Source organism: Calidris pugnax, unplaced genomic scaffold, assembly GCF_001431845.1.
Source record: "Calidris pugnax isolate Ruff unplaced genomic scaffold, ASM143184v1 scaffold107, whole genome shotgun sequence".
NCBI lineage: Eukaryota > Metazoa > Chordata > Aves > Charadriiformes > Scolopacidae > Calidris > Calidris pugnax.
Genome location: NW_015090901.1, coordinates 1,385,657 through 1,402,573, shown reverse-complemented (window position 1 = coordinate 1,402,573; position 16,917 = coordinate 1,385,657). Strand labels below are relative to the sequence as shown.

Below are 16,917 nucleotides of genomic sequence, written 5' to 3'. Positions count from 1 at the left end.
AGAGGAGAATTAATAACTGTTGTGATTAGTCTGAAGTGGCCACTTATGTGACACACGGTAACAAGATCAGAAATGTAGTGACTGGTGGGTTTGCTCCAGGCAAACTGGACAAACACACCTGCACTCCCCATATTTGCTGGTGCTGGCGCAGGGTGCAAGAGGGAGAGGACTCTATATGGAACAGACCTTTTAAAATAGGTTTGTGTGTAGGTATTATTATAATCTATATTTACCAATATGAAACAAGATAGGAGGGTTTGTTACTTTGCAGAATCATCAAAATTGATCGTAGTCATGATTTCGTTGAAGATTTTAAAACATGATTTTTATAGCAGGCAAGTGCGTTGTGTATCTTATAATACAGCTGTACTTAATGAAGATACGTCTGTCCATATCAATGATATTTTAAACTATTTACTATATAACAAGTTTAGAATATTTAAGATGGTTAAAAATAAATTTAAACATACATATTTACTAAGTTATTTTTATATGATGCTTAAAACCATAAGGCTCCAAAACCAAGAGCAGTCTGTTGTTGCTCTTGCTGTTTTCCCCTGCTGTGCCAGTTCACATTCACTGGAGCACACTGTTCAGAGAGGGAGCTCTGGGAGTTGAATTTCTTGCCTTTTGATAATCTGTGCATTGTGGTAATTCTAGGCTTTTTAATGTGCTCTTAGTCTTTTCTTCTTTTCCTTCTTTTTATTTTTTTTTTTTAAAGAAAAGGAAAAGGCAGTTAGATGGTCACGCTACTTGCCTATGCTTTTTTAATTTTTTTAAATTTATTCCTAGGCTGTTTTCAACTCCTCTTGATGGTGGGGTGGTAACAAATAGCCGGATTAGAAATTCCTGCAGATTTTGTGAAAGTTGCTGGCTGGATAGAGAAAAAAAAAAATGTATCTAAAAATAGCATCTGTGAGGGGAAGGCAGCAAACTGAGCTCCGTTTATTTCATCTGGCCTGTTGGCCTGAGAAATGTAACCCAGCAATAGCCATAGGGGCAGAGTAAACAGCCCAGTGCTTCCCCAGAGCTAAAGGGCAAGGTGCTGAGGGAGAAGTACAATAATAAGGGTAAGCATATAGCCATCCTTCTGTTCTTTCATATTCCAGCTGTCCTATCATCTGCCTGTGTCAGAAGTGGTGTTTTAGAAGCTGGAGCTGGTGTTGGCTTTGTTCAGCCAGTGGTTATAGGATGGGCAGGGACCAGGGAAGGAGAGCGCCCAGGACTGGGATACGCAGGGACCTCAGGGTACCATAGTTGAAAACGCAGAGAGAGGACATGGGGTGGAGTGAAGACTGTCTGGTGGTAGTTCCGATTGTGAGTTTACTTCCAATATTTGGCCCCTTGCCACAAAAAAGACATTGAGGTGCTGGAGCGGGTCCAGAGGAGGGCAATGAAGCTGGTGAGGAGACTCGAGAATAAATCTTATGAGGAGAGGCTGAGGGAGCTGGGGGTGTTCAGCCTGGAGAAAAGGAGGCTGAGGGGAGACCTTCTCACTCTCTCCAACTCCCTGAAAGGAGGGTGTAGCCAGGGGGGGTTGGTCTCTTTTTCCCAGTCACAGGTGATAGGACAAGAGGAAATGGCCTCAAGTTGTGCCAGGGGAGGTTTAGATTGGAGATTAGGAAAAAATTTTACACTGGGAGGGTTATTAAGCCTTGGAATGGGCTGCCCAGGGAAGTGGTTGAGGCACCATTCCTGGAGGTATTCAAAAGATGGGTTGACATAGCACTTAGAGACATGGTTCAGTGATGGTTTCTATCAGAGATTGATGGTTGGACTAGATGATCTTAAAGGTTCCTTCCAACCTAGACAATTCTATGATTCTATGATTCCAAGGTCTTTGGAAATCTGTTTTCAATTATTTGTTTCACTTTTATACCAAAAGAAGCCACTGGTGTGTCATGTTGCTCATCAGCCCTACACCAGGACCTCTACTGCTCTAGTTTCCCCAGCAGTTGGAGTGTAATGTTTAAAAAAGATATTTAAATGCTCTGCTTCTCCATCGTGCTGGTGGGGCATTGGTTCCTGTCTTTGTGCCACTGTAGATGCAGTCTTTCATTATCCTTTCCATCATTACTTGTGCATTTTTATTTTAATCTGTATTCTAGAAAATTAGGTGACTTGTGCCTTGTTGATGCGTCTCCAAGGAGTTCTATGCCCCACTATTTATTAAATTTAAGTGCTTGATACCTGGGATTTGGTTCTTCAGCTAGTAATTCCCCTTTGCTATTCCATAATGAGATATTTCTGGGTAGTTTTTGCATGAAAATCCACTTGCCAAAACTGCGGGAAGTATTTTTTTTTTTCCTAATTCAACTCTTTATTTGTAGGTTGTATAATTGCAGTTTACTGCTCTCTGACAGAGGAGTTGAATCTGTTACCCTGGAGTACATTGTGCTCTCAAATAGCTTTAGGGAGACACAAACCATGGGATGATCTTAATGTCCCTGTCCTCACACTTACTGGCCTACGACTCTAACGCTCTTAAATACTGTGTATCGACCTACTGTATTTTGACTTTGTGTGATTTAGCATTGGTAGATAAATAAGGAAGCCATTGAAATGTTTATGCCTTTTATTGACTTTAAGGTGCTTTGGAGAGCGGCATTAATCTACAGTTCAGTGAAGCAGTAAGAAAATGAAATACTCCCTCAAGAGTTTCCTTTTGTAAATAGAGCCGTGCATTAAGCTGCTGTGAACTGGCATGCTTTCAGGTTTTTGAACGCGCTGGTTTTGTCTTCATTAGTAATTATAGCTGAGGGTAATAGCACTGGAATTGTCCTTCATCAGAAATAACAATAAGACTTGATGATGTGGGGTATGTGATGTGCTTGGGAAATGCTCGCCCTTGACCTCGAGCTTTCGGCTTGCCCCCACCGCTGCCCATCCTGTGGTGCAAGCGCTGCCTCTGACATATGGTCACCTTAAAATGCTAAATTAGAGCAGTAGCCTTTTATGCCTCCTTTGTAATCATTGCGGTATAAATGACTGGACGCAGAAGAGGAATGACTAATCTGGTTGTGATATTTAGTTGGCTCAAACAAAATCATGAAACACAGTGGTAAAAAAATGTTCTCTGAGTCCCTGCTGTTGATTGACAGTATTTACTTTGGGGGATCTGACTGTGAGACCGTTATAAAACCCATATATTTGGATATATTCATACAGTCACCTGCTATATGAGTGACCTTGGCAAAGTGAGTTCATCCTTCTGTGTTTTACTTTTGCTTTATTGTCTTTTTTTTAATATGGGCTGACAGTGGAATTGGTTGGGTTTTTTTTTTTTTTTCCATTTAGCTGAGATTTTTTTTAATCAAAAAGCAGAGACATTATGTTGGGAGGTTTCTTATGGAAAATATGAAAAATAACATTTAGGTTTTTCTAGCCTCTGAATACTGAAGAAGTATATGGTTACCAAGCACTGCAAAGTTTATGGTGGTATTTTCAATTTTTTCCAGTACACATATTTCCTCATTTTTTGATAGAATAATAATTATCATTTCCTGGAGAAACTTTTAGTTTGTGGGACAAAAAAAAGCCTTTTGCTGCTGTAGTTGGAAAACCCCAGAAGGAAAATGTTCTGCTATTCTTACTGTGAAACCTCTGAATACAAATATCCTTAATTTGGAATAAGCATTACTCTTGTTATAGCCAAATCTATACCACAGATGAAAAATGTTTCTAAAATCTGTATTTGAGTACGTATAGCAGACAGATTTTGATAGTGTTGATATTAAAGGATGCTGTATGAGCCACAAACCACAAAGCAGCATCTGCATCTGTCTGGCTCCCTGAAGTATTTCATTTTTTTGGTTGATTCCACTCTTTGAAAATACTGTTTTTTATTGAAGCGTTACGTGAAGCGTTTCTCGATGTGCAGGATGATGTTACTTTAGCATTCATTTTTCCTGAAATGTATTTTTGCACTGGGGGAAAGTAGGCTTCAAAGCCAGATCTAGTTCCAAGTACAGTTTACAAGAGGGCAATTTAGCAGTGAACCTGGTAATTATGCTGGGTTTTTCTGGATCCTTTGGGAGGCTGGGTGTGCCGGGAGAGAAAGGTCATCTTCCCTTTTATTACTCTTCTTCCTTCTCCTGTCCTTCTTCTTCTCCTGTAGTAAATTGGTAGCCAGATTTATTTCCGTTACACTCTGCCTACCCACATAAATTACAGGAGGAAATAAAAGCAGGATAAAACATATAACTTCGTTGTTAAGTGCATGTTACTTCCAAGAAAACAAAACTTGTAGCCGATTCATTTTTAAGACTTTAACTATAACTTACGTTTTTCTGCTTTGTTTTGGCAGGATAAAAATCTCGAACATGCCTCGTAGCCCAACATCAAGCGAAGATGAAATGGCACAAAGCTTCTCCGACTATTCCGTTGAATCTGAATCAGACAGCTCCAAAGAAGAAACTATTTATGACACAATTAGAGCAACTGCCGAAAAGCCAAGCAGCAGAATGGAAGACAGTCAGAGCAACACATTAGTGATTCGAATTATAATACCTGATTTGCAGCAAACGGTAAGGGATATTGCATTACAATTAAAAAAACACACAAAATTAAAGTATTAGCTTTGCTGGCTTCAATCTGCAGTACATCTATTTTATTACAATTTTTAAACAAATTACAGGCAAAATTTATGGCCTGTTTTCTTTCAATGTCTAAATTTTTTCCCCAATGGTATGTTTGACCGATTGCCTTAACAAAAGGGCACCATCCTATCCAAGAGAGCGTGTTTAGTATGTTAACATGAGGAAAGCTGTGATCATACATCAAAAATCTCATGTCATTTGCATTCAGAGGTGTTTCGGCAAAGAAAGCTGTGATCATACATCAAAAATCTCATCTCATTTGCATTCAGAGGTGTTTTGGCAGAAAAAAGAGAATTGGGCATCTAAAATTTCAGCAGAAGATGAGGGTTGAACCCCAAAATCACGTTGTCTTTATGAAAGACACATAGATATATGACATCATTGTGTTTTTTTTAGTTTCTCTTTTTATGAGATCGTGATTGATGCTAGACTGGGGTCTAGCAGGAGGTCATAAAATTCTCTCTCTCTTTACCATCTTAGTTGCCTTTCTCTGTCATCCTCCCACGAAGAGATACCCTTGTTAGATAACTGGTGGCTTTTAGAGCATAAAGATGTGGAAAGAAAAGCACAAATAAATCTTTCCTTCCTTGGTTGCAGCTATGCCTTTACGTGGCGGTGTTTCTCCAGCTTTCACCCAGAGAAATCAACACTCTTGGTTTGGAGGAAGAATAAAGCATGGCACCCACAGTTTTTACAGTAACATGAAGTTCCTATTTTATTCTTTGCCACCTCCTCACTGCTTGTACTGGAAACATCTCACAGAGAATAAAACAAACCCCTTCTCATTTTCCTGGAGGAGTCATTTGCAGACTAACTTGTGGCCCTATGGCTATATCTCACATCCCAAAGTCTATAGGATGAAATTAGAGACTTTTCAACAAAAGGTTTAATCTCTTGCATCTTACAGAAAGAATTGAACAGACTTCATTTGTTAAAAAATATCTGATTGAGAAAATGTGGAAAAAAAAAAGGGTTTTTTTATTAAAAAAACATGTCTTGGCTGTTCTTTAAAGTATTAGAAATCTACAGTCTAAATTCCTTGCTCTTTCTCACAAAGAACTACTAAGTTTTGTTTCTTTTATGGTTGAATGTGTAACATTCAGTATCTGGAGCGTTTCGAGTTGGAAACTTGGAAAAATTTGCTGTTGTAACTTTGTAAGTAAAAGAATCATTGTCCTCCACAAATGCTATGATAGGAATAACAATCTCATCCCCAAGAAGGTCTTGGGAGTTACTTACTGATTCTCTCTAGAAGCATAACCTGTCCAAGTTTGTGATTAATTATCTAAATTACCCTAGGCCTCCTTGAATGCTGTGGTCGGGTTTTTCAATTGATGGTAGGCATCAGACTTTTTTCATTTCAAAGATGGTTATAAAAACACATTCTTTTTATGGATGTGTGCTACATACATCACTCTGTGCTGACATTTAAGATCTACATCATACTGTGCTGCCATTGAAGATCTATCTCAGATGAAATTATTCCTTTCTTTTTAATTAAGTTCATTTTTAGAATGATAGAGATGGCCTGTCTACAGGCTGACAGGGAAGAGCTGTTTTGACAGTGTGGCCTCAGGTGTGGTTGGAGAGCTCTTTTTTTTAAAGCCCACTCTACACAGTGCTCAGAGAAATCTGTGTTGGAGTTGGGAGCATTATCTCTTAAATTCTTGCACTTAAAAAAATCTTTTAGACAAGGATTTCTGCAGAAATGACAGTGCCATGAGTTTATATGGTGTGAGATTTACCTGTATGAAGAGGAAGTGGTGTGGGACCTGAGCCTGCAGAGGAAGGGGCAGAGCAAGACTGAGGATGCTGCGAGCTGCACGTGGGATTTTTATTAAATCCTGGCTGAAGCAGTCATCACCTTGGGTCTTTCATTTCAGTATTGATTGAAATACTGAAATGCGCTGTTGTACGTCTTAAATTTTAAAGGATTTTGCCTGTGGGGAAGTCCCCTGTCAAGACAAGCTCTGACTGGCCACGGTTAGGATTTTATTGATGATCCTACCAGCTTGCTATATCCTTCACTGTGTTCAGTGCTCAATGAATAGATCCAGTAAAGTGGAAAGATTACCTTTACTTGCTAGGTTTACTCTGCTGTTAAAAACAGAGGGATGTTAGCCTCCTGAAGCCCTCTTATTTCATTGCTCTATTTTTTAGACCAATAATAAGATATTTATTGACACTATTGAAACAATTGTTTTTTTTTAAAATTCATTTTGTGCAGGAAATGAAATAAACCAAAAAGTATTTTTGGTTTTGTGTTTCATTTGTTTATTTTTATTGCTTTGCTTTTTGCATTTATTTTTTTTCCTTTCCAATAAACTCTTAATGAAAAGTAACTCAATTGTTTTAACCAGTTCTATAGCAGGTGATCTATTGCTGATTAAATTTATCAGCCCACAAGCTCTAGTACAGGAAAATGAAATCCGGATGCAGGTTTGCAAACAGGAGGACTGGTAGCTTAAATGTAGTGTGGCAAAGATTGGAGAAGATCACATTTCATGAGCTGTGTTACAGCTACAAGCCAAATCCAACATACACCCCATTTGCTCTATAATTAGAATTAATTAAACATAAGAGGTGTTTAAAATTAGTCTGTTTAATCAAAGGAACATGAAATAACATCATTTAGTTTTATGTTTTTTATCTTTATTGCTTTTTAGAAAGTATGATCAAGAATATATTTGTTTAAAAGAAGGCAAGTTTAGGGTTTTAGGAAGAACTCAACCCACCAGGAAGCTTTAAACGCCTTGCTAAAACTCACTAGGAATAAAAGTTTGCTCATCTGCAGTGACTGGTGTAAATGGCCTTTATTTCATTGCACGTATGAGAGCATCAGTCATCTTAAGTAGGATGTAATGCTGTAGAAAACTTTATTACCTATTGCAGGAAATCTGTCTTGTTGCCCTTTTATTCTCATTTGAGAACGTAAAGATAATGTAAACCTTAACAAGTTCATAGACGTTCTTACGAAGACTTACTTTTCAGTTCTTACAGAAATTCTTTTTTTTTCTCCTTTTCAGTTCAGATGATAATCATAGAATGGTTTGGGTTGGAAGGGACCTGAATGCTCATCCAGTCCCATCCCCTGCCCTCCCACCAGACCAGGTTGCTCAAAGCCCCATCCAGCCTGGCCTTGAACCCCTCCAGGGATGGGGCAGCCACAGCTTCTCTGGGCATCCTTGGCCAGTGCCTCACCACCATCAGAGTGAAAAATATCTTCCTAGTGTCTAGTGTAAATCTCCCCTCTTTCAGTTTAAAACCATTCCCCTTCGTCCATGCCTCCTCTCTGTGATCAAGGGTCCATCCCTATCTCTCCAGTAACTTTCAGTTTAAAACCATTCCCCTTTGTCCATGCCTTCTCTCTGTGATCAAGGGTCCATCCCCATCTCACCAGTAATCCCTTTAGGGACTGCAAGGGGCTCTAAGGTCTCCCCAGAGCTTTCTTTTCTCCAGGCTGAACCCCCCCAACTCTCTCAGCCTGTCCTCCCAGCAGAGGGGCTCCAGCCCACCCAGCATCTCCATGGCCTCCTCTGGCCCCAATGTATTGAAACAATACTTTGTAGAAAGAGTAATTTCTTATTGCTCTTGTGCATCATCTGTATTCAAGCAAGTGTCCTCCTTAGCACAGGAGGGTGGAGAATGTTTAAATGAGTGACTGAAAGATTTAAATGAGCTCAGTAAAATTACTGAGGGAATGAAGAGCATAGAAAACACTCTGTGTTCACAAACATGTCTGCATGGGAGAGTGGGTAGAACAGCTATATTATCCGGCATTTAATTTCCTGATTTAATGAGCCAGGAGGCTCAGCTGTAATAGATCCTTTATGGAAGCAGGACACAGGTGTGATCTCTTTTGACCAGAGGCTTATTTGCAGTGCATCCAGCCCAGAGGGCTCTGGCTCCATGATGACCCCTACTTGCTATTGAGATGGAAGTGGCAGTAACTGACTGGTGCCTCCTCTCTCTGCAGTGGTGGTGTGGGGTTTCTTGGTAGTTTAGGCAATATTTAATCGTGTTTGCCCTGAACATGAGGATGCTTCATCCCCAGGGCAGCAAAGATTGGTGTCATGTTGTCAGTGGCACTAGTTGGTGACAGATCTGTGTCTTTCCTCCTTGGTAAGTGAAGTTGGCAGCCAACAGCCCCCAGCAGTTTGATGCCCAAGGTGACTCCCTACCTTGCACCTAAAGGCACCCGGGTCTGTACGTGGTGTTGAGTGTCTTTTGGACATGGAAGACTGGGTGAACTAAAGTGCTGTGCTTTCCTCTGTCATGCCTGGCATATCTGACCTCTCCCTGGACCTTTTTGGTTTGAAAGTCTCCTTGTATCTATTTCCTTTATCAGCCCATGGAGGAACATGTCACAAGTGATTCTGCCTACAACTGGAAGGAGTCTGGTTCTTCTCCAGTAGCCGTTGTCAAGAAAATCTCCTTTATGTGGTATTTTGACAGTGATGTCCAATGTTTTGTGCTTAGAATTGCTCTTTTTCCTAGACTTCAAGAACAGATCTGTCAGCCAGATTTAAGGAATTCCTTGTTTTAAGGCATGTTTTCATTATTTCATTATCAACGCATGGTGGTTGTTCCATTCTTTTATTTTATTATATACTGATACACTTCCTCTGGGTTTAAAATCAAAATGCTCAGATTCATATGTTTTTACTAAATTCTGATGCTGGGATGGGATTAGGTCTGCTGAAAACTTCTTTGAATTGCTTTCTGCCCATCTGTTTTGCTGCTCTGCTTCAGTTATGAGCAGTTGCTGTCTCCCTGCTCCGCTGGTTTTTTCAATCTATTGGACTTTCCATGCAAAATGTTGTTTGGTAAGTGGCAGTTTGGTAAAACAACAGCTGAAGTTGTAGGTACTGTCCCTGCCCATGGCAGGGGGCTTGGAACAAGACAATCTTTAAGGTTGCTTCCAACCCAAGCCATTCTATGATTCTACTTTCTTTTTTCCACTTCTGTATTGCTTTTTATACTTAACTTTTTCTGTTATTCATTGGCCTTTAGGGTTAAGAATCTTTTCGTTAGTGCTTTTCTTTCTTAGATAAAATACTTGTTTTGTTTGTGCAAGTTTTATCTTACAAAAGTAGGAACCTTTGTCACAACTGCAGCTCGAGTCACATTTTTTGCTTAAGTTGCTTCCATTTTTACTTATTCTCAGTTTATCCCGCCATCCGCTGTCTCAGATCTTCTCCAGGTTTTCCTTTGCAACTTCTCACAAATATTCTTCTCTATCCTGTTTTGTGACTGATTGCCCATTGCTGCTTTCTGTTCATAGTTGATCTTCCTTCTTTCTGTCTTCGGTTTGACAATGGAAACATTGTGGGTGCTGCTGTTCTTATGCCCTTGATCTGGGCAGGAGATCTCACTTGCCAGCTGATGACAGTGTGGCCAGACTGGTTTTTTTGACCTTTCATCTCGTGAATTCTGTGTTTTCTGAATACATTTTTGATGAAAGAAAGCGGTGGCTCCCAAGAATTAAGGTGAACCCCAAGCACAAATCGGAATGACCTTGCAACTTGTTTCGTTTTTTTCATGGTACCAGACTCTCATGTGCATTTTCCACTTTTTGGTTGTCACATCTCTAATATCGACGTCTCCAGTTGAAAGGAATAACTTGTATTTTGATATTCTGACAATCACATTTTGGAGGCAGCTGTACAAACCTTTTGTCATGGTTCCTCTGTCGCAGCGCAGTTCTGTGCGATTGACAACTTTGTGAGTCTGATGAAAAAGAGATGTTGGTTGATAGATTTTGAATGGATAAATGTTATTCCTCAGAGATTCTGTTATCACAAACATTATTCCCATTGAATTAGTATCTCCCCTTTAGCTGGAATGAGTGAGTTATATTTGCCCCTTGCTTCCAGTTAGTGGTTTACTCTCACCACTGTGCAGGAACTCAAGATTACAATTGACCATGTCTCTCATGATCCAAATAGCTTTAATATCAAAAACACGGGTCTCACATTTCAGCAACCAATGTTGACATGCTGTCTTGCTGCTAAACTTGGATTTTGAGTGGCCTAGTGTGGTTTTGCCAATGTTTTTGGAGCCACTCAGGCTTTCTGTTTTTGTTCTTATTTGAAAGAACTGGTGCAATTTTTATAGCTGGCCTTCAAGACAAACTGTCATATTTTGTCTGGTCTTGGGCTGCAACAAAAAGGGTGGAAAGAATAGATCCCACATCGGTCAATGCAAAATATCTTTATGTTTCTGTATTTCTTGCCACTAAACTTTATTCACTAAAGGCAGTGAATAAATTAGGTTTTGAAATTACTAGTTTCAAAGTGTTTCTCTATTTATTCTGCCATTGAGGACTCCATAAAATGTTGTAGCCGATGTGGTAGAAATATAAGGGTAGAGTTATCGGATAACTCATCTGAAAACAAGCTTTTGAGCTACTGCAGGAAAGGAGTTCCTCACTGGCATTTCAGTCCAGTGAAGGTGGTTCAACTATTATGTCCTGTCCTCATGCATTATATGAACGTGTCAATGGCAGACCTGTGGAAAGCAAACTATTTCAGAAGATAAATATTGTGCGTTACTGATGCAATGTGTACAAACACTGTGGAAAGATTTATTTTCCATTGAAATATATTCCAAAGAAAGTTGATAATTTATAATTTTGCCAATTTAGCAAACCTTTGAGAATTATAGTACACACTGTTATCTGTAATATTTGCATGCAATCAAGAACAGATAGAACACAAGAATAGATTGAACAAAACTGAACATTTTGAATTCTTGAGGTGCATTAAAAAAAGCAGATTTAGTTTAACTGTGATCAGAAATTAGTGCTACAATAATAGATTGAACAAAACTGAACATTTTGAATTCTTGAGGTGCATTAAAAAAAGCAGATTTAGTTAAACTGTGATCAGAAATTAGTGCTTTGTATTGTAAAAATCAAAGTAGTGTCATATAAGTCCAAAATAATTTATTTGTCCTAACTATTTCATGTAATAAAGGCTTTACTGGAAAAAAATACATGTAATTTCAGAATTATCTTTGCTTCTTCCCATTTTAGTAGCATTTCTTATAATCTTTCAGGGTGTGTGGATAATGACAAGTCACAGCAGAGCGATACAGCATGAAGTTAAGCTCATAACATACATTGTAGTTGACAATTTTTAGAGTTGCTGAAAACTGCTGATGTTTGAATCTGAACTTTGTACTGAAGTTTGAATCCATGTAGGAGTCACAGCGCAAGTGAGGTTCAGAGCTGAAGGAACACAGGGTGGCCTGGACATGAATTATTGGAAATTACCACTTGGTTTGTCTTTCATTGGTTCCTGCTTAATCTCCACTTTTTCAGCTATGGCTCATGTATTTTTTTTCCAAACATCTTGCAACATCCCTTTCACTTGGTTTTTCAAACAGGTTTGCCATGGAGGTGTTCTCTCTCTGCAGAAGTATATGATCTCTCATGTTTGTGGAAGGACTTGAGACGTCCTGGTTTTTCACAGCACTTATGTATTAGTTATTTTAAAGGATGATGTGCCTGAAATGTAATTCTGCTGATTTATGTTTTGTCATGGAATTTGTAGGTTTATTGTGTACACGTGTATATGTTTATGACACTTGTAAATTTTAGGATGTAAGATATTTAAATGCTTTTTTTTTTCATTAATGAGATTTTAAAATAATTTCTCTTTGCAGAAATGCATTAGATTTAACCCAGAAGCTTCAGTGTGGGTTGCAAAGCAACGGATTTTGTGCACTTTGAATCAGAGTTTGAAAGATGTCCTGAATTATGGACTGTTCCAACCTGCAAGCAATGGTAGAGATGGGAAGTTTCTGGATGAAGAACGACTTCTTAGGGAATACCCACAGCCAGTGAATAAAGGAGTTCCTTCACTTGAGGTATTTTTAGATATAATATCTGAAACTTTTGTATCCTGATAGAACTTACACAGAAAGCTGTATTTGAGGTTTCTAGGTGCACCTGAATTGCATTTGGGAAATGGTCATCAGCAAGTCTGAACGTGAACCCTTGCTCACAGAAGAGCTGGCGTTCCCTTGCTTGGTGGAGCTGCTCTGTGAGTTATCCCTCTGGAAAGTTTGATTCTGGAGTTTTCCTCTGCTGAGGCCACAGGAGATATATCTTATTCTGTGATTTATTAGAGAAATGTAAGGTTCTAGATTAAGCTGGATCTCTAATTAGTTTTGCAGCAGTAGGGTAGCGCTTGCTGAATAACCAGCCTCCCAGAGAGGGTCGGTCCTTCTCAGTGAAGCCATTTATTTTTATTTTGCCCCATCTGGTTCCCTCTGTGCTCTCCTTCAGAGTACACAGATTTCCCATGCTGCCTCCTGGGAAGGCAGTAAGGGAGGAGAGGGTGTGTACGTGTGAAGCAGTCACGCACAGAGACTGGAATTTCCCCCCTCTCCGTTGCTCATGCAGAGGCTGATAAACTGGGCAGAGCTATTATGGCACTGGACAAACATGGAGCAGAGCCAGATCACACTGAAGCACAGTATAGCAGGAAACTGGGGCATGAAACTAGTATTTAATTAATTTTGGTATTGCTTCTATGGTGGTAAATCAACCACTAATAATCTACAGTTAATAGACTTACTCCTCTATACCACAAATCCAAGAAAAAAGAGCCAAGGTCCGGAGCCTGTTTCAAATCCTAACTTTTCTAGCAATTTATTTCAGAGATTCAATCACTGATCTCCATATTATAGCCACAGGCAAAATAAATAACCACTTTATTTTTTTTTTTTTCTGTCATATTGTTTCATCAATTTTCACTGATTGCAAAATTCTTGTCACTGCAGCTGAAGGATTGCAATTCAGGGGTTAAAAGTGGGCTTGTGAAAAGCTGGTATTAAAGCCTCATTGAGTACAGTCTCCTTGTCCAACAGACGTGCTGCATTCTTTGAATTCTGCATAGTACAATTAGATAATAGTAAGTTATAACTATGTAAACCTCGTGATTTTTGCCGTAGTTCTTGCTACTCGGGCCATAGGGTAGAATCTGAGTGAGTTTCAGCCAAAAAAAGAGGTGATCCTCTGAACCTCATTCACAGGACCAGTTCTGCTGAACATCAGGAGAACTATTCCCACGTGTAAGTTTTGCCTATCTTAAGGGAATTTACCAGGAATCCTTGTTTTTTTTTTTTTTTAAAAAAAAAAAAACCACCACATTCAGAAACGCTAAGCTGATATTTTGAAATATGTATTTTTTTATTTAATTTGCCTTCCCAGGTCTTCTTTCTGCCTGAGACTATAAATGAAAGTGCAGAGATATCCTTAGGGAAAATCTCTTTTCACTGTAATTCTTGCATATTTCAGATTCCAGGGACCAATCTCACTTTAGATACACCTCCCTTGATTTCACTATACTTATACAAGATATGAATTTTGCTTACATGAACTGTAACTATATGTTAAGCTGAGTGCTGGTTATTGGTGAGTATTCAAAATGAAACACTGATCCCTTTTTATAATTTTGCCTAAATCTTCATCATTGTGGATGATACTTTCTGGTAAGGTCAGGAAATTGTATTACAAGTTTTTAAGCAAAATAGAACATGAAAAATTTATTCTTTCTTTCTTCCCCCAGTTTCGATACAAGAAAAGAGTGTACAAACAGTTCAATCTTGATGAAAAACAGCTGGCCAAGCTTCACACAAAGGTAGGCCAGATTTACTGGACAAGTCAGCAATTGCTGACACAGCAAAATAATGCATCTGAGAAACTGGAAATAAGGAATAGGAATTTATCACTGCCTGGGCAAGGGCTGAACAACAAACAGTGTGTGCTTCCAGCACCAATAGAGATGTGGGAATCGTGAGCTGGGAATTTCTGTCATAGAAAAATTCCAATTTTTGACTCCTCCATATGTGTCCAAGTAATTTTAAACAAACCTCACTTTGTAAATATGATGTGCTTCCAGCATGCTGCAAAAATGGCGATTTCCGTCTTTAGACTCATTTGCAGATCAGAGTAATAACAACAATCACCATCCTGATTTCTTACTAAATGACACTTTCACTCGTTTTTTCCTTAAAATTATAAAAACCAGGATATTCTTACTGTGTTTGACTTTTGAACATTATAAGCTGTAGGGTCTATGCTCTCAGTATAAAGTCAAGTTCACAAGGAATGTGAAATTAGCTACTGTTCAGTGATGTCAATGGTTATTGACATAAATTGACAGAATATTTCACTTTTAGTCAGTATTTTCCTTTTAAAATTAGAGGATGATTCATTTGTCACTCTTTGTTTCAGGCTAATTTGAGAAAATTTATGGATCACATCCACCATCTCTCAGTGGAAAAAATCACAAAGATGTTGGACCGAGGACTGGACCCAAACTATCATGACCTAGAGACTGGAGGTCAGAAAAATAAAACCAGCAGCATGAAGTAGTACCTTGGGTTTGTTCAATCAAAATTGATTAATGAGTTGAATCTCACACATTCATTCTGTTGCCTTCCAGGCTAATGGAATCTGTATGGCTTGGCTGTCCAAAGTAGAAAATTGATAATTTTCTTTGAGCAGCATTTTTGACTTAACATTTTGAAAGTGAATGTTCTTTATTTTATGAATTTGCTCATTTTTTTTCAAGTTCATGTTCTTCTCTTCTTTAGAAACACCCCTGACTTTGGCAGTTCAGCTTGACAATACAGTAGAAGTGATAAAAGCTCTGAAAAATGGAGGGGCACATTTAGACTTTAGAGCCAAAGATGGAATGACAGCTCTGCACAAAGCAGCAAGAGCCAAGAACCAAGTAACCCTCAAGGTAAATGCTTTCAATAGCAAATTATACATTATTTTATTAAAAAAATATGTATAAAGGAGAATGTTTTCAGTTAATTAGTGTTTTGTACTTAGTGGATCCCTAAGTATGTGCTTGTTCTAGTGCTTTCTTGTGGCTTTCAAATCTTAGGATTTGCTTTCAAAAAAGGGCCTTTTAATTTCTGATAGGAAGAAAAATTGGTGAAATGTAACCTTATTCATTGATATATTGGGAGAGATCTGTCTGAGGAAATAGAAATAGCGTTATTATTGCTTATCTCTTTGAAAGCAAATGCCAGTGACAAGGATTACACGTTCTATCTTAACACAGTCTCTTCTGTTTTCTTTTGTATTTTAACAGGTATTCTGAATTCACCTCCGTGTCCTAGATTAAATCTCATGTTTATGGCTTTTCCTTATTCCCTTTTGACAGATATTTAAATTGCATGACATTTTTGATAAAGCCTCTTGTAACTGAAGAGGTGAATGTGTTGCAAAGGTGACACGGCATTTTCAGAACTGAGATTTCTGAACTTAATGAGAGGATGGAAATTGGCATTGCCATTCATCCTTTCCTTGCTGTCCCCACAGGTGCCTTCAGATCCTAGTTCTTCCAAGGTCATTTCTTGCTTAACTTATTCTGTGGTACACCCTATTCTATCCCCTTAGTGAGCAAAAAATATATGTTATGGCAAATGTCAACCTTGTGAATACTATTACGGGTAGAAAAATCCCTTTATAGTTTGAATTCCCTCCATAATATATTTTTTTCACAGTTTGTGATTGCTTTCAGACCCTTTTAGAGCTTGGAGCATCTCCTAACTACAAGGACAGCTGTGGCCTGACACCTCTGTACCACACGGCCATCGTGGGAGGGGACCCTTACTGCTGTGAGCTGCTGCTGCACGAACACGCTACGGTCAGTTGCAAGGATGAAAATGGATGGCAAGAAATTCATCAGGTAGGAGAGTTTGCTTTTTGTGTGGGGTTTGAAGCTGTGTGAGGAAATCTGCTGTGTGTGTTCTATGGTTAAACTCCATTTAGGAAGAAATTCATCAGGTAGGAGAGTTTGCTTTGTGTGTGGGGTTTGAAGCTGCCTGAGGAAATGCGCCGTGTGTGTTAAACTCCATTTAGATATGTTTGGTCCCTGCACATACAAGTATGGAATTACTTCCTTTTGCTGTTTGCTTATTACTTCGCATCCTGCTGGGGTGAATTGGAAGTGGAAACCGTTCCTGTGGAGTTCTGTAACTTTGAAATCCTGTGGTTACTGTGGGTTTTGCTGCAGAAATTGCACCTGTCATATTTATGCAATGGACTCTGGAAGTTTAGCGTTATATTAGTGGCGCTACAGTAAAAAAACGTAACTCAATATTTTTGTTAGATGCCAGTTTTAGTATCCCTGGTAATGCTTCTTGCATGTTTGCTAGAGGTACTTTCTCCTTTCTTTCTGGTGAACTTTACAGGAAGATTTGGATGCACAATCCCACTGCTGGAATCCTTCAGTATGTTGCACTAAAGGATGTTAAACGCTTATAAACTCACAGTTTGAGTCAGTTTTCA

At 38.8% G+C, this 16,917-nt stretch overlaps 1 protein-coding gene across 1 annotated transcript in view; it reads left to right on the top strand.

Annotated features, from left to right (window-relative positions):
- Positions 1-16,917, top strand: part of SHANK2 (SH3 and multiple ankyrin repeat domains 2) — a 407,914-nt gene that overhangs the window by 34,569 nt on the left and 356,428 nt on the right. The window contains exons 3-8 of the mRNA XM_014948851.1: positions 4,307-4,526; positions 12,267-12,470; positions 14,177-14,248; positions 14,845-14,953; positions 15,207-15,358; positions 16,148-16,315. Coding sequence (XP_014804337.1) covers positions 4,323-4,526; positions 12,267-12,470; positions 14,177-14,248; positions 14,845-14,953; positions 15,207-15,358; positions 16,148-16,315 — 909 coding nt within the window. The 5' untranslated portion in view covers positions 4,307-4,322. The remainder of the gene's footprint in view (positions 1-4,306; positions 4,527-12,266; positions 12,471-14,176; positions 14,249-14,844; positions 14,954-15,206; positions 15,359-16,147; positions 16,316-16,917) is intronic.